The 17,541-nt window shown below is 47.5% G+C and overlaps 2 protein-coding genes and 1 long non-coding RNA gene across 7 annotated transcripts in view; 1 reads left to right on the top strand and 2 right to left on the bottom strand.

Moving 5' to 3' along the window:
- Window positions 1-1,501: 1,501 nt before the first annotated feature.
- Window positions 1,502-9,686, top strand: REELD1 (reeler domain containing 1). 3 transcript variants are annotated; one of them, XM_027692715.1, is made up of 6 exons: window positions 1,502-2,288; window positions 2,874-3,096; window positions 4,689-4,861; window positions 5,577-5,850; window positions 6,561-6,624; window positions 9,053-9,686. In XM_027692715.1, exons 1-6 carry the CDS (start codon window positions 2,069-2,071, stop codon window positions 9,635-9,637), a joined length of 1,539 nt encoding a protein of 512 aa, XP_027548516.1. In that variant the 5' UTR covers window positions 1,502-2,068; the 3' UTR covers window positions 9,638-9,686. The 3 variants fall into 3 exon arrangements, with proteins under 3 accessions (XP_027548516.1, XP_027548515.1, XP_027548517.1); XM_027692714.1 differs by having other exon boundaries at window positions 5,559-5,850; XM_027692716.1 differs by lacking the exon at window positions 1,502-2,288 and adding an exon at window positions 2,351-2,534 and having other exon boundaries at window positions 5,559-5,850.
- Window positions 2,139-3,335, bottom strand: LOC113972060. Its single transcript, XR_003535754.1, has 3 exons — window positions 3,225-3,335; window positions 2,693-2,798; window positions 2,139-2,309 (listed from the first exon to the last, which is right to left on the bottom strand). It is a non-coding gene; the product is annotated as an uncharacterized LOC113972060 (long non-coding RNA).
- Window positions 9,687-17,044: 7,358 nt separating the features above from the next.
- LOC113972057 (acrosin-like) overlaps window positions 17,045-17,541 on the bottom strand; it is a 2,897-nt gene continuing 2,400 nt past the window's right edge. For 2 of the 3 annotated variants that reach the window (XM_027692717.1, XM_027692718.1), the window contains one exon: window positions 17,045-17,541. This exon ends at the window's right edge or, in 1 of these variants, runs on beyond it. In XM_027692717.1, the coding sequence (XP_027548518.1) occupies window positions 17,239-17,541 (303 nt within the window). In that variant the 3' untranslated portion in view covers window positions 17,045-17,238. The other variant, XM_027692719.1, reaches the window with a different exon arrangement.

Below are 17,541 nucleotides of genomic sequence, written 5' to 3'. Positions count from 1 at the left end.
CCTGTGCTGGCTTTGGCAGATCTGTGGGGTGTTGACGGCTCCTTCTGCAATGGCTGGCGTATGGGATGTGCCTTCCCAGCCTTTCTAGCAAAATTCTGCTTTTACTGCCAAAATTAATCCCATGTAAGTGTGAGAGACAGGGCACACTGCCTGGGGGTCATGGAGGGAGGTGATGTGGCTTTGCTTTGCTTCAGCACAGAAGGGGGGATATGTGTGTGGGGAGGGTAACAGGGAAGCAAAGGAGTTCCAGGGTGTCCCACAGAAACCCCATGACTTGCTGTGGCCCCCCCCTCCCGCCCCAGTTGCCTTTGTTTTCATTGCAGAAGCTTGGAGATTTAAAAAAAAAAAAAAGGGTGGGATGTGAAGAGAAAAACTAATATGATTAAGGCAGGATTTGGGCACTGGCAGAGAGCTGCTGTGGGTGGTGGGTATTAGGAGTAACAGCTGCTGTGCTTTCCATTAGAGGAGGGAGAGAAGGTCCCTGAAAGGATGGGTCTCCAGCGGGCTGGGAGGGCAGTAGCGGCAGCGAGCCCGGCAGCGCTCGTGTCCCAAGGTAAGCGATGGCGGCACCGGGCAGCCCTGGGGAGCAGAGCATTGCTCCCCTGCTGTGACGGGCACAGGAGGGCAGCTGAGGGTGGGACAGGGAAAGGTGGCACGGCCTGGGAAACACCCGAGGGGAAGAGTTGCATCTCAGGGGTACTTCCACAAGCCCCTGTGAGAAATCTTATCCAGTAAGGGAGGTTTATGTGTGCCCAGAGGAGAGGCTGGCTCCGGGAGGAGGAGGCATCCTGCCGCTGGTCCAGCAGGGGCTGGAATAGTTAGCAAAGGCTCCTATGACTCCCACAAGCATCTTCTGGCATGTAACTGGTTGGAGTGGCAGGATGCTTGGGCTATGGAAGGTTAAACTGCATCCATCTGCGTGCTGCTTCAGTCCAGGCACGAACAGTTTCATGTGCTGTGGTGGTTTGTTAGTCAGCTGGCAAGTTTCAGAAGTGCTAGAGGGGGAGGTGTAAGCTAGACCTCCTCAGCCTCGGATTTCCTCTGATTCATTTACATCTACCTGTTGACTAAGTGTAACGAAATCTAAGGCATGAAAAGCTGCATGTTGGAAAGAAGATGTTAGAAAGCACTATATTAAAATCTGAACCACCTGCCTTACGATATCCACTACAATAAATACCCCATACTCGTCCTTCAGCTTCACTTTCAAAAGTGCATTTTGAAAAATCAGAATAACATAATACTCCAGTTAATCTGGAAATGTGTTTTATGCTAGCCAACAAAGCTGTGAGGTACTGAAGACACAGCATACCAAATATTAAACTTGAACTGTGTCGAGAAAAAAATGCTAGTTTGGATTAAAAATTTGAGAATAAGGAGAAATCCTGGTAATAGCCAAAACTGCTAGCAAGTTATCTTAGGGTTCCGACTCTGACTTTACAGACAGCATCACTACTGTGTCTTCAGCTACAGCAAGCCCTGATTGAGAAGGACAAGCCTAAATGCTACTGGGTGGCCAGACAGGGGTCCAATGGTCACAACCAGCCCAGTGTGAGGGGCAGCTACGTACTGTCAGTGCGGGGACATGGCTGTGAGATGGCAGGCAGGGAGAGGCTCTGCTCTGGGCACCAGCCCCACATGCAATGGAGGTCTGCAGCAGCTCTGCAGCTCTAAGGAGAGATGTTTTCCCCATTGATCAGGTTGTACGTTTGGGCTGGGAATGGTGCTGTGTGCTGAGCGTGGCCATACAGAGCCTTCTCCTCCTCCTAAAGCCCACAAGACTTTTTAGAGTAAATCTTCCTTGACTGCTCCCTCCATGGGCAACTTCACAAGAAATACATCCTCCTGTGGGGCCTCTTCCCTTCCAGCCTCAACAATTACTTCAGGATGTGAATGCTGTGGATTCAAAAGTCTCTCCAGGTGCCTCAAAGATAATTTATTTTCCTTTGTTTAAACCCTGTGGGAACGGCGGTTCTGCAGATCAGCTAAATCAATGGCACCAGACGGGCTCACAGGCTGCTGAAGCCACTGCTTTGAAGTGAACCTCCACATTGTTTTCTGCTGTAGGATGGAGGATGGCAGGAGAGCCCACACTGCCATTGCTGGCTGGGCATGCACCACCCTGTGCTTGGTCTCCTGCGTGGCCGCCTTCTCGCACGGCGCGAGCCTTTCTGCCTGCGCCGACATGATGCCCAGGCACCTCAGAGTGCAGCTGCACAGCCCCAACAGCAACTACGTCACTGTCCACACCAACATGTCCTTCTACTTCCCAGGTGACAAGGTTCCAGGTAAGGAACAGCTTCCTGCCTCTGAAAAATACATGATAACTCATCTCAAGTGATGGCATGAATCTTTGTGAGGTCAGGGAAGAGGGATAACTGGTCTGAGTGAGCTACATCACCTCTCTCATCATGAGGAAATTAATGTATTTACAGAGGAATTCTGTTTGCAGCACTTGGCCTAAGGTTTCTCAGGTGATGGTTGACTCCAGGTTTTCACCATGTTGAAAACCAACTGTTTGTTGGAGGCAGCTGGTAGGTTTGGGTGCTTTGGGGGGGATTTATTTATCTGTCTCAACTGTATCTTAACCATACCAGACCTCATTACATGCAGTGGCACAAGAGGCACTTCCAGAGGGTATAGTCACCTTCGCTGCTCCTCTGCACCACACAAAGGGGTCTGGGTGACTCACCTGACTCTTAGGCACAGTTGGCAGCGTGTCCTGTTCCCATCATCACTGGTCCTGAGGTGTTTTCAGTGTTGTTGCCCAAGGTTTTCTTTTGGTTTCAGTGCTATCACTGGAAAATCCATTGCAGACAATTAACTCCATAACTACTAGACAAATCCCTTCTGTCCCATGTTTTGTCTTCCAGTGACAGTGAGGAGCACCCGGGATTATATGGGCTTTATGCTCCAAGCTCGCAAAGTGTCCAACAACGAAATCACTGGCACGTTCATCTTCATGCCTCCTGGTTCCAAGCTGCTGACTTGTTTTGAAGATGGGGACACTGTCACCCACTCGGACAAGTCACTGAAAAGAAACCTGTCCTTTGTATGGAAAGCACCAGACCAACCCATTGGAGACATCAAGTTTTTGTAAGGATGTGCTGGTTCCTAACCAGAATTTGTGTCCTCTCAGTTTAAAGGCTTGGCTTTATTTTTCCATCATACTTGTCCAGCAAAGTGGTTTATGTATCTTGAACCCAATACAGCTAAATACTTACCAAATGCTGCAACAGTATCCCAGCTGGCACATAAATCACCATTAATATCTGCTGGGTAGTGCTGCTTTTTATTTACATGGTCACTATTTTCTCAGAACAAATACACTGGAAGATGACAGCCTGGGCATTTAGGAAATAGAAATATTAAGGCATAAAGACAGAACTGTGACCATATTGCCTGTCTTTGTAAATAACACAGCCCACAGGACTTCCCTGCCTAGAGGATAATCTTGTATATGACCTCTAAAAAATAATTAAAAATTAGTAGTTTTAAAAACAGTAAAATGTAAATAGAACTATTCACATTGAAAAGAGAGTGAGCACTGTGTCAAAACTTGACATGTCTGTTTTGTACCAAAGTCCCAAACTCTTCAAGTAGTTTGGTTGTGATTCGGAATGAAATAAAAAGTCTTCTAACTGACTGTCTTAGAGGAAGCACAGCAGCTATTAATTTTGAAAGAGATTAAATTGTTATTTTTTGACTTTACAAAACCACTTAGAAGCTGCTTGGCCAGATCCTTGGCTGCTTCCCAAAACATAAGCATCCTGGTGAGTGCTGTGACTTGTGCACCTCATGGTGATTCAATAAAAATTCATTGAAACAGAAATATTGCTGCTTGGAATTTCCAATTTTTGGCCATTGTTTTAAATCAGAAAATACTATTAAAGCCACATAAAGCTCAAGCAACCAAATAAACTCAAACAAAACCCAACAACACCTAGTCCTAGACATCTGTTCTGATAACGTCCTTTGCCCTCTGGCTTTTCACCCTCCAAGATGACTTCTGATAGCTTCTCCCTTTTTGCCCTATCACAGCATCTGGAAAAACTCCTTGTTAGGCTTAAAAATACCTTGTAAGAATCATCTGGCACAGGAAAATCCAAACTGGTTTCCCCTTAGCTAACTCTCAGAAGCAGCTGAGCAATCCGAGCTGAAATTCTCCCAAAATCTTCAGTTTAAATAAGGCTCTCTGGGTGAACAGTTAAAGGTTGGCCAATGCAGTTTTGGCACCTGACAAAAAGCAGAGGATTAGGCAGGCTCAAATATCAGAGGGCTGAGAAGAGAGACTTTTTTTGCCCTTACCTATTCTGCTGTTTGTACAAGTTACATTGACTTGTTTTAATTAGTAAATACCACTGTTGTTTCCCTGCCTACGGAAGATTATAAACTGAGCTAGTCCAAGTTTTACAAATGTACTTCTATTAACACGGTGAATGTAATAGAGCTTTTCTTATTTCTCTTTATTTAAGTTCCCACACATTTTTAGCTGATCTTAATTATGGGTGGTGATTCTTCACCCCGAATCTTTCTTATGAGACCGGGTATCTTTCATTTGTAATAGAAAATGTATGACAGGCTAATCCTTTAAAATACTTTAAAATACTCTCTTCAGATTAAAGCAGTCTTTGTGTTTTATTAATGCTACAGAGCAAATAAATTCTTGCCTAATTATGTTTTAACAGCATCTCCATAGTCCAGTCATACTTTGTTTACTGGGCAAAGATTGAATCTGCTATCGTGGCTCAAGGGGGGCAAAACAAGACGCTTGCTGGCAGTAGCAAGAAGCCCGACGCCGCAGCCCCTGTGCCCTCGCAGGGACCAGATGACACACACCCCACAGGAACAGCGAGCAAAGGTATGGGTTGGCTTCCTGCAGAGTAGTTTTACAGCTTATTCTGGGCAAGCATTTGACACAAGTGACCCAAACAAGCTGGGGGGACCCGTTTTAACTCCTGTGGCCACCAAGGAGATCAGTGATGGCTGTGGTGAGCTCCTTGAAGTGAGGGCATGGGCCAGCACTTGAAGTGATGGAGCCAGTTCCAAGGAGAGTACTGGAAAGTTAAACAGGGTTGCCAGATCTTATGATTCAATGCAAACCCTAACGTACAACATACTTCACCTAAAATTCCAGCTTTTGAAGATAAGGAAGTGCAATTTGCAATGTTGTCTAAGCAGAGGAACATATTTGTCTCTAAATGTGACTATTGCTCCTCAGGTATATATTTAGTTGTACTTATGCAGCCTTTGGTTAGTAAGAAGCTCCATGAATTTACTTAAACCCAAAGCAGATGTATTTCTCAGCATTTTTGTCATGGCAGTAAGACTGAGTTTTAGTTATTTTACTTGACCATAACATAAGGCAGAGAGCTTTGCTGCTTTAATTTTCATCTGGGTTCCCTCTTAAAAACAAGTGACATGAAAATAAAAGAGTCGCTATTACAAACCTTCCTGGCAAGTGTTGGCACCGAGTGGGATTTGAAATAAACAAACCGAAGACAAGAGACTTCTGCTCCTCTCTCCCTGCTCTTTGTTTTGTCTCCCTGTTGGAAAAGGTCCCACCTCTCCTGCAGGCTCCCCCCTGCGCACTCCAGCACTGCCTGCCAGCCCCACTGGCATCGTGGCAACACCAGCACCAGAGCCAGGTTTTGGTGTCGGGTCAGATGCCCGTCCCATTGCTGAGCCAAAGCAGCCGGCACGGACTTCACGGGCTGTGTCCGGTGGGAGCATCAGGTCCAGAGGCCGGGCACTGGAGCCATCCTTTCCCACCCAAGAAGTGGGCACAGTGGATGCCTTGCAAGGTTTCCTCTCCCAGAACAATGCATCCAGCTTCAACACCTCCAACGGGTAAACTCGGTGGTGGGAAGAGCTATTTCTCCAGTCCTTATAGGGAGGGAAAATAGTACTAGTTTCCCTGCAGATGAACAAGGGTCTATGTAGGAAGGTGTCTGCGGCTGAGGGGGAGGCAAGATGGTGTTTGCTTGCTGGGATTTTGAGACATAATCCTTTGGATATTGCACAAGACAGACAGTGACAGGGAGAAAATCCAAAACTCATAAGAACCCAACGCTACACTGCTCAGCCCAGTGGAGGACTGGCCAAGTGGCAGAAAAATGTGGCAGAAAAAGTGCCAAGTGGCAGAAAAATGTGATAAAAACTATTGGCTGCCAGAATATTTCTCTGAAAGTGCATGCAGATATTCAATGAAACAGTGAACTCAGCAGACCTATTTGTCCATCTGCAGGGAAAAGGAAAAAAGGATACAAAGCAATTATGAAATTTGGGCTTGAGGTTGTCTGCTCAGAAGTCTTAGGGGGTTTGGGCTACATGAACTTTCATGCCACATTTCATCCTGTAGGTGAAAATGATGGGGATAGGAATAAATGATCAGGCATTATTAAAAATACAGCCCGTGTGGTCTGTGTTGACTGCATGTGTCCCAAAAATGCTCTAAGGAACGGCACACTTCTTGGTGGTGTGAGAAACAGGGATTCCCATGTGAGCCATGGTGACAGGTCTCACTTACTAACCCTGCCTTTCCTCTGTCCATATCTTAGAGCAGGAAGCAATGCCAGTGCTGCCACCCCACGCTTGTGTTTGACGTGTACAGACCACAGGCAGGTAAGCGGTGAGGTCAGGGAGGACACCTCCTCCAAGGACAGAAAAGTCTAAGAGAAGATTGAGGATAAAACGTCTCTACTGCATCACAGCACCAAGCAGCCCACATAGCTAAGTGGCTAAAACTACGTTGAGCCTGTTAAAAGTTTTAATTTTTTTACTTTAAGTGGAAATTAGTTTTCATATCTCTTTGTAGGCATTTTTTTTTTTTGAGCCCATTGCCTGGGTTTTTAACAGTCTCACTGTAAAACCAATCTAAACCAGCTTTCCTGTATGTGGACATGACTACTGGGTGTTACCGGGCTGGAAATGTGTGTTTTATTCCTGTGGAAGGCTGAGATGTTCCTTTCCAGGGGTGCTGGATAGATACCACCCAAGAAATCCACCAGAGGTCGAAGACTTAATTTTTCCCAGGGATGGCCAAAGAAGGTCTGTGCTTTCTGAGGCTGGATAGGTCAGAAAGGCAGACGTGGTGGTGGTGGGGTTAGCCACAGGCATGGGGTGCACTCGCCAGAGACTGCTAGGAACTAGGAGGGCATCTGAGGAATTAAGTGGAGAACAGAGGAAGGAGAGAAACCAGAGAATACCAGGGCTGCAGAGACAGAGAAAGATGCTCAGATGGGAACTAGTGGAGAAGCTGGAAAGCGTGGATAGCTTAGAGACACAGGGTACAGTGTTAACAGTGGAAGTCCACAGAAGATGGAGAGAAGAAAAATACGAAGAAAATAAAGAATTAGATCTGGATTGCAGGATGCCACAGGAGGAAGAGAAATAACCTCACAGAAGATAAAAGAGGAAAGGGACATACAGCAGAGAATGAGGCACAAATATTTAGGAAGGAGCAGAGGACAGAGTACAAGTAAAGGAAAGATATGTACCATGAGCACCTGGCATAACCAAGGAGAGAAGTGGAGAAATGGCAGAAGATTGAAACAAAGGAAAGGAAGAGTTATTGCACAAGGCAAGACAAGAATAGCATAATGAAATAAAAATATTGGGAAATTAGGCAAGAATGGAGAGGAGCATGAAAAGAAAGGAGAAATGAGGCGAGATAGGGCAAGGACTTGCGAGGAAATTCCATTTTCTATCCCGAAGTCCCAAGTCCTGCAGTATATCCTTACAGTATGCTGTTTGCATTTTGAGGGCAAGTGATCCATACACATGCAATCCTAACTTCACCAGTCAGCTACTTCACAGTTTGGAGTTCAGCCACTGAAAGTCTTCTATTTACTACTGCACTTTACTAGCACCTTCAGAAGCTGTCTCTTCCACAAAGGATGCTCTGACCCTTCACTACTTTGCTTCACAGCTTGCCAGGGCTCCTACCTCAGCTTTGTGCTCCTGTCACACTGTCTTCCCAGGAAGCCTTAGAAATCGCTAATGATGGTAGAGGGTGAGAGTTTCTCTGGTGTAATTAATGGAAGTGTGAAAAAGCCTGCTGGGCTGGACAGGCTGGAGAGGTGCCAGTTACTGAGGGCCAGATTCAAGTCTCACTGGAGGCAAAGGAAAAACTCCAGTACGTTTTGCAGGTTTTGGATGGGGGCTCAGATGCACAGTGGGAATGGAAAAATTCAAATAAATTGTATGATTGTTTCCCAGTTAGTCTTGGATAACACCTGCAGCAAAGCCTGGGCTGCAGAGCTGGCATGGAGCTGCTGTCATTTTGTGACAGATAAAATAAGGTGCATGGAACCAGACAGTCCCCAGAAACAGGAGCAGGCAAGAACAGTCATTCCCACTAAAACGGGTGGTTAAGCAACACAGAGAGGCAGACAATTTCAAACTGGCTGTGTATGCTTAGAAAGCAAGGCAGGCTTTGGGAAGAGTTCACAGGTCGTATGTGACTGCCCCAAAACCACTGATGTCAAAGGCCATCCCAAGTCTCCTGGGTCCCCCTGCTCCACAGTTCGATCCATAGCCCCAGAAGGGTGATACTGAATCCCAGTAGGCCCACGTGACTCTAAACATGAAGCTGGGCTCGGAAGGTCACACCTGCTCTTTCAGCATGACCCTGGCATCACTCAAAGTGGAAATTGTTTATTATGTGATTTTTTTTCTGTGATAACTATGGCTGTGAAAAATACCACCACAACAACGAGAACTACAGACCTTTACTTAGGCAAAGCAGTGACCTTCCTCTCCACCTTTGCCCTTCACCCTTGCCCCTTCAACCCACTCTGCCTTTGTCCCTGGGACCAGCTCCAGTGCATTGTCCCTCCCATGGGAATTGATATGGATGGAGCAGGGTTTCATCTGGCTCATTTTCTAAAAGCTACTGAGTAACCAGGGAATGGAGAAGGGTTATTTTAAGGCCAGAGGGACACATGGGTGTCAAGAGTTGAACTGTACTATGATGTAGGTAGTAAGAACATAATCACCCCCCTTTCTCTTCCCTCCTCAAACACATTTTGGTGTGTTTTTGCTTTCAAAGGCCAGTACCGAGACCGAGGCCATCTCGAAAGCCTCCCTGCATGTGACAGCGTCTCTCTCTGCCCTGCACGTACACACTCACCTGAGTGACACTGCTGCAACCACAGCCTGGTTTGGGGATGCCAGCGCTGCTGGCAGTTTGTCCTTGGCTTCAAGGCAAATGGCAGAAAGAGAGCTGGCACCGCAGCCAGAGGAGACCGGCACCCGGGGTGAGGAAGAGAAGAAGGAGGAGGCAGGTGGGAATACCCTGGCATCGGCGACCAGACCAGCTCCCAAATCTGCTGTTCCTGGGAAAGGGGAAGACCTTGGCAGAGGAAGTCGACTCCTTGCAGCCCAACTTGGCATCCTGCTGGTCTGCACGGCCGCCCTGGGCCTGGCGCTGGCAGCTGCCGTGCGCTGTGTCTGTGCCCAGCACTGCCACAAGCGGACGGAGGTGTCCTTCGGCGAGCCGGACCCCGGCATCGCCGCCAGGGAAAACGGGGAGGCGGTGCACTTCCGAAGGATCCGGGAGAACAGCTTCGTGCTGGTGCAAGCCGAGTACAACTGGGTCAGCCCCTCGAGCAGAGGGAAGAAGACAATCATCTGAACATCTGCAACGCTGAAAGCACCGCTACAGCGGCCAGCGTGGGTGCAAATAGTCCGGGCTGCACAGCACAGGTTGTAGGAGGTGGTGGTTTAGTTTCTCTGTGTGCTGCCATGTAGGTAAACAAACTCAAAGCAGCCAGTTCAGACACCCGTGTTAGTCAAAAGTATCTAAGCTACAGCTGCTGAGAAAATAGAACTTGATAGATTGCTCAGTGTGTTACACTTACTGCAATTAATATTGTATATCTGCTCATTAGCTGTCACTGTAACCATGACATACACTTTCTCTGCTGCCTTAAGGGTGTAGCCAAAAATAGAAATTCTTCCTCTGCAATGTGGTATTGACTCCTGTTTAATCTCAGAAAAAGTTTCTAGTGTTATATTTCTCTCTAGGAACTACAAACCCGTGATATAAACCCAATAATTCTCATTTAGGAGCTTACAGGTTTGATTCTGTGCACCTGGTATCCCTTGGACAACAAAATATTTGCCGGTAGATTTTAAGTTTCAATTCAAAAATAAAAAAGCAATAACTCATTAGTGGAGAACATTGATTCGAAGGACGCTGAATTGATCCATGGGAGCGAAACACAGGGTGGCAGACACCAGCTTTTGGGGGAGAAACATGCCTCCTCATCAGGTGCAAATGGAAGAAAATCTTTCCTGTCCATTTGCACCTGATGAGGAAGCTTGTTGCAGCCTGACAGGCAGCATTTACTGAGTCTTTTACTTTACCGAGTCAGCTCGGTAACACTCTGTGCAGAAGCATGGACTGAGAAGTACCCTTCCCAGGTCACTTTGGAGATCCCCAGCAAAGGCTGCATGGGAAGTTAACAGCATCCTTGCGCTCTGAGTTTGTATAAACTTTTCTCCAACCGTGTGGTTTTCTGCAGGATGCCGCTAAAACAGCCCTTGGAAAACATGACAATCCTGGACACCTCCTAAGAGACAAGTGATAACAGCAAGGGTAAAGGTTTATTTTGTTGCAGCTTTAAAACAGTCAGAAACAGTCCTGATAATGATCCTCTTGAGACACACATTTTAGAGCCTTTCAGAGAGCAGGAATTGGCCCTTCTGGTGTCCTTGTCTAGGGTGGATCAGCTCAGATGGTCCCCAAGCTGTGTACTGGGGGACACATTTTGGTGCTGCAGCTTAATGCACAGCCCACAGCAATTCCCCCTGAGCTAAGCAGATAATGATGGGACCCTGATGGCTCACACAGCCTTCCTAGTGACAATTTACCCCTCTATCAGGGCGAATCTCCAACTAGCTGGCCATCTTCATGCTGGATAGTCAGTCAAAGCCCTGCTCTCATGTCCTCCCTTAAAAGGCCATTGACTTCAGAGGAGACAGGTGGGACATAGATGAGTTCTCTACTCCAACCCCCGCTTGATGAACACAGTGCATCTTTTGCTAATAATGCCTTCTATTAGTGTTCAGAAAGATCTGGTTTCTGACCATACTACTGTACTGTGATCAGGGACATAATGTTTTGTGCTGCACATGTGGCCAAATTTCTGTCAAGTTAACTTCTAGGCCTAGTGAACCTGGGGCAAAAAAATGAGTAAGAAAAGAAGTGTACTCACAAATGCAGCTTGTAGAGATCAGCTTGATGGTCTCAACCATTGCACTTTGAAGAGAAGGGCAACTGCACCATGGCCCTTCTGCTGCAGAAAAACCAAGGGTAGCACTGTAATTGAAAAGACATTTGTTTTAGGACTCAAAAGGATGTTAGGTGAATGGTTTTATATTCAATAAGTTGAGCTTATGCCCTAGCTACTAGTAAGTCTACAGGTTTTTAAGTCCAGACACAATGGCATTCATCTCTTGTGTCATGTGCCTCAGAAAGAAATCATGTTTCTGTAACCCACTGTAGCTGAACTGTGTAGCAACTAAAGCAGACTGCATTCAAGTCATTGTTAATGCAGCCAAAAAAAAAAAATCCTAATTAACTGAGAAAATAGGTCAACAAACTCTTAAAATATTTAAGAACTATCACTTATTATTTTAAAAAGTTTCTTATGATGGCATAGCTGTTTATGAATAAATTACAAATACCTATGGCCTCCTCCACTGTCTCTCTAGGTTTAATGTTACCAGACTGCTATAACTATAAAACCATAACCTTTCCCTCCCCAGCTCTTTCCCCACAGCCCAGCACTGCTTCTTAACAGGCTGACTGGAGCAAGTGAAGGCCTCATGGAGGTATTTGATTAGGATAGTGGCACTTCAACACCATGCTGCCTTCTGCCAAACTCTGCCTTCTGTTAAATTTATGCTACTCCAGTATTATTATTAGTAAAACCAGTAATGGTGAGCTCTGAGGGACACAGCTCCTTTGAATTAGTAATGAGTTTTGCTACTTTGCAGACTTGGCTGAGACCTAAAGTGCTTGTGCTTTTTTCTTGACTTCTGAATGATGCTTCGTTTATTGTAGTTGCCATGACAAGAGGAATGGAGGTTTTATCTCTTCTTAAGGCTGTTAAAAACATGAGCACTGATTAATTTATTAAAAGGCAAACCATTCACACCCCCCCATTCTTAAGTGACTTGTCTTATATTGAAATCAATCTGTGCTTACACTTGGAACTGATTTTGGAGGGAAAAAATATTACAAAATTAGGAAAAGGAAGGCACAAACCATTCTAATATTTACTGAAGAGCCAACTGAAAGACTTGCCTTGTTTTCCTCTCTAGGTGCACAACTGTGTTAGTTACATATATTCTACTGGAACTGGGCATCTCCGTTCCTCCAGTGCAGGTCAGCCTGCAGCTGCCTGTGGCCCATGTCAGGTTGCCATCCCTCAGCAAAGTGACGTGGTTTTGGGTCAGAATTACTGACCAAGGCTGTGGAAAGCAGTTAATGAACACCTCATCTTAAGCCTATCTCCCCACCAGTCAAACAGGCATCAAACAATGCCTGTTATTTATGGCTTAAATCCATTTTATCGATGCCATTACAATGCTTGAGTTATCCTAACTAAAAATAATAATAATAATAAAAAGAAATAACTTGCATATAGTCATGCCCGTTCATCACACCCTTACCTGAATACTCATTTTCCCATCTCGTGTCGCCATGATTCCTGCTTTCCCTCTGCTGCACCAAAAATGTAAACCACTGCCCCACAGCCACCAGTCCTGCATGTTGAGCACATAACACCATCACTAATTCTTGCTGCTTTTCCATGGTATCTGAAACCAGTTAGGTTTTGCCCATCCTCAAGCCTGTCCATAAATCTCTTCCCCCTCTGCATCAGAGAGGATGTTGCCTCACTAAGTGCTGCACCTGCTCTATTACAGATGCCCACTCTGACAGCAGTTAGCAGAGGACAGCAGCCCTCCAACACATTAGTGGCACTAAATGTAATGCAGAGAGGTTGCATTAAGCAACACGGTTAAGTCATTGTGGACATTTTCTGCGTTGGTTGAATTGTCACTAATATGCCAAAAAAGCCAAACATGCACTGATTTGGTCAGCTCCAAAACAGGTGACAAGACTCACAGAAGAAGCCACAGGGCCCTGTGGGCCCAGCTGTCACGGTCAGCAGGGATGTGTGAGCTCAGGCTCTTGGCAGAGGCAGTGCTCACCCAGAGCCACATGGGACCAGCCCCAGGCATTGCGGAGATCTGGCTGGGTGGCTTGGCCAGCCCTTTTGGCACAGTTTCTGCAACTACTTAAGACCACACAAATCAAGGGAGGCAAAGCAGCAGGACTAGGAATCCAGAGAATAAAAAAAAATTCTGCACATGCCCCAGCAAAGTGAGCATGGGGAGATGATGCCTGGGCTGCCTTCCTGAGGGGTGAGGGTTTGTCCTCTCTCTCACCCCTGAGAGTTTGCCCCTGCTTCAGCCTGTTCCTTGGCAGAGCTAAGGATGCATGTGTTATTTATTCACTTAGATTTAAATAACAATGAGAAATGCCTGTAAGAAAGGAGATGCTCTAACAATTCCTGCAACATTCAGCTGCAAAAAGAGCTGCTTAGCAGCAAAAACAAATGAGAAAGTGGTGACCCGACCTACAAAGTTCGTGAGCAGCAGAACAAACCCCTCACTTTTCCTGGCAAGCCAGACCCCTCCACTAACCCTTCCAGAGTCTCAAGACTCATTGTGCCTGGACAGCTCTGCAGGGCTCACTTCCTTCCTTTCCCTTCCCTTCTCTCCTGCTAGCTCCTCCAAGACACCACATCAACTATGGGAGAGCAGAGAAGGACTTGGCGAGTCACAACTGCCCTTGGACCAGGAGCTGCTCAGGGATCTCTCCTGGTTCCCTCCTGCCACAGAATCGCTTCCCCTTCGCAGGTCTCAGCAGCCCTCTTTCCTCATTAGTGTATATGTGACTCTCTCAATAAAGCATTTTGTTATATGATGTATGAAGGACCGTGTCTCAAACCACATTTTACTGTATATTTAAGTGCATGTTTTGCTGATTTACTGCTGTTCCAGAGAACGTCTCCCTTCCTGAGCAGGGCAGGCCTGTAACGGATATATCAGCTCTGACTAATGATTATTAGTACATCCCAAGGTTATGTCCCACAATCAAATAACGTGTAGGAGGGAAGAGAGACTCCAGCTTACTCGGCTGAGGACAAAGATCACAGATAGTCTCTTTCAATCTTCAGATTGCAATATCCATTACAGATTGCCACCTTCTAATGTCAAAGTATAATTTGTTGTTGAGAAAATGTGTCGCTGTTTCAGAGGCGAGTCAAAGATCAGCCTGGCTGTATATCAGTGCATGTTGATGTACATTAAGAACCGGTGGCCAGGTACCAAGGACATCAGGCTGCCGGTGTGGAGAGAATGGAAGCAGACGTGACTTGCTGATCTTTACCGTGCAACACACGGCCCGAAGTGGAAAAAAAATATTTAACCCAGTCAAGCGAGGTGTCACCCGTAATTCCCAGCGTCTATGGCAGCACCAACGCGACGTGTCAGGCGAGTGACTGGAGGCAGCCGCTGCTCAGCTGCGGGAAGGGTAGGGCCGCCCGCGCGGCACCGGGCAGGAATGGCCCTGTTAAGTGCATTCCTGGGCAGATCCAGGCGGGCGGCACGCCAAAGCAATCCCTCGGCATTCCCGAAGGGCAGCGCAGAGCGACCCGCGCCGGCCGCGAGGGGGCAGCCTTGTCCCGGCGATGGAGCCCGGGCCGGGCCGGGCAGGGCGGGGAGCTCCGGGTGGGAAGGGGATCGGAGCCCTCCCATTGCCCCGGCACCCACATCCTCTCACGGCAGCGGCAGCGCAGGTGCGACTTCACCCCCATCTGCAAGCAGGTAGAAGTTTCTGCATCAAAGAGCCTGGGATGTTAACTGCGTTGTTATAATCCTGTGCATATCGTCAGTGAAATTTCAAGTTATATGCTTTACAGTCCCTCTTAATTATCAAGCTATTATTACAGAGCATGCAGTTTCCCCTAGTGGTGTTTTACATTCCTAAGTGTGGCTTTTTTTTTTTTATTTCTAGAAATCCACCACACAAATGCTGCTGAGAAAACAACATGCAGGGGTTAAGCTGTCTTATGTCCCCTTCTCCTTGCCAGCTTCCTACTAACACAGACATTTATGCCAGGAAAAAAGGCAAAGCTCTCTAGTTTCAGCAGTGCCATGTGGTCTGTCTGGGCCCCATCATCAGAGTCATGTGCAGAGCTCGGCTGAGCTCAAGTGACTCCTGCAGGTCAAAGCTCTGGCCAGAGGAGGCTGAGACAATACTGTCCTGGTGGGTGATGCAACCAGAGGCTCTGAGAGGGCTGTATTTCTTACTGCAAACATCTACCTGTCACTTGGCATTTGAACATGCAGTTGGAGGCTGCTGGTAGGTGCCTGTGTCACGGTAATGACTATGATGGGCTTTTTCCATCCCTGAGCAGGAGATGGTTCTGACATTTGGTTTGAGAGCAGCTTTGAAGCCACTGAGTTCCTCTACTTCAGAAGAATTTCTTCCTAGTACCTATTCTGAACCTACTACTTTAAAGCCATCCCCCCCTTGTCCTATCACTACTTGCCCTTGTAAAAAGTCCCTCTCCATCTTTCTTGTAGCCCCTCTGCTTGAGCGATGAGGGTGTGCACTGCCTGCTAACAGCTCACCGGAAAACACCCCTTGTAGCATCACCACCTCTTTGGGAATTTCACTGCCACTCTGCTCTCTGCACCTATTTGCCACCAGCTTCTTCCCCAAGAAACACACACCAGAGCACGTGGCTCCTGTGGGCAGCATGTGCGTGTTGGGGTGTGGAGGAGCCAATCTGGTTACAGCCGTGGTGGGTCAGCAGTGAAGGACAAGCCCAATAAGCCAAACGTATTCAAGCAGCACCACCCTTCCCACGCAAAGCACAGGGAAAAGCAGAGGCAGCACAGTCCACGCTGGCCACACCAGCCACAGCAGCCCCCTCTGGCAGGCTCCCTGTCCTTGCTGTCTGTGAGATCTACTGCTGTTCCGCTAGGGCAAGGGCAGCTGTGACACCCAGAATGCTTGGCCAAAGATGCGCAGCAATTGGAAGCTGTAGACAGAGAAGGATGCTTCTGTTCTCAGCCCCACATGCCATTCTCTAGGAATTGGACCTCTGAGATTCTGCTGCAGGAAGCCTAGGGCAAAGAATCTTCTTCCCCATCCTGTGGTGATCAGGTGCAGGGCTCAAACCAGCAAACGAATCAGCAGCTTGCATCCGTGCGACTGGTTCCTTGATCCTCCTTTCTCTCCATTTGCCATGTTTATACACCTCCTTCATCTTCCTCCACTCCTCCCTTTCTCTTCCCTTGTCTCCTCCCAAACAAAGGACCCACCCCTGCTATTTTTCCACCCTGGCTCCAAGGTTTGCCCCACCCGTGAACAGACTTGGTGTTGCAGGTGCTGTTAGCTAGCTCACCTTGGCATTCCATGGCATTACTGATGCGGTTTCCCGGGTCCCACTGGTCCTGCCAGGTTCTTCTCCCCAAAATGACCCCACCTCTTCCTTCGAGTGTCTGTGAAGTGTGGCCATCTCACACATCAATCCCCCTTCGCTACCCGAGAAATCTGGCTCTTCCTTAGGGCATTGTAGCTCCTGTCAGCTTCTCCCTCTCTTTGTGACAGTCAGCAATTTTGCTTGTCATGCTCAGGAGTTTCCCAGGCCTGTTCCATTAGCTAAGGCTTAGGCCAGGCCCTAGTCACCAGCTCCTGTGCCTTAATGCATTCCCCATAAGGTGTCTGTGTGTGGCATTATTTTTTCCTGTCCTCTTTCTAGACTTGATGTGCCAATCTTCTCCATCCCATGGTGGCTCTGAGCACCCTCCTCTCTGACCAGGTACAGTTCCAGCACTTTGCAGTGACTCTTTCCCTTTGTGCCCAAGTGGTCTGACTGGAGTCTCACTTTGAAGGTCCTGGGCAAGGAAGCCCTTGCCTTGTCCAGGAGGCAGAATTGGTCTGAAAACATAGTTAACTGTGAAAAAAGGCAATTTTATTTCAGCAACTAAGTCAACATTAGCATTTGTGTACATGCAGAGGAGCAGTGTGGGCAGGACAGAGCAGGCCTTTGGCACCAAAGCTGCCTTTGGATCAGCAGGCATTGCCTCGGCAGGAAATGGTCATGGTCCCATGCAGCCTGAACTGGATCCTGTTCATCCTGCTGCTCAAGCCGTTTTTCCCTGTAGGGCCTGCAGGAGCTTCTCCATCTGAGTGAAGAATTTCACCAGCTTCTTGACTGGATATGGGCAGGACTTTTCCACTGGTGTTGGTGGTGGCTTTGGAGCGGGGGTTGGTAGTGGTGGTGGTGGTGGCGGCGGCGGTGGTGGTGGTGGTGGTGGTGGCTTCGGCATCTGAGTGGTGGGTGGTCTTGTCCATGGTGGTTGTGTGGTGGGTGGTCTTGTCCATGGTGGCTGTGTGGCGGGTGGTCTTGTCCATGGTGGCTGTGTGGCAGGTGGTCTTGTCCATGG

Source organism: Neopelma chrysocephalum, unplaced genomic scaffold, assembly GCF_003984885.1.
Source record: "Neopelma chrysocephalum unplaced genomic scaffold, ASM398488v2 Primary Assembly neopelma1_88, whole genome shotgun sequence".
NCBI lineage: Eukaryota > Metazoa > Chordata > Aves > Passeriformes > Pipridae > Neopelma > Neopelma chrysocephalum.
The sequence above is the reverse complement of the archived record's forward strand: the minus strand, read 5'-3'. Positions and strand labels throughout refer to the sequence as shown.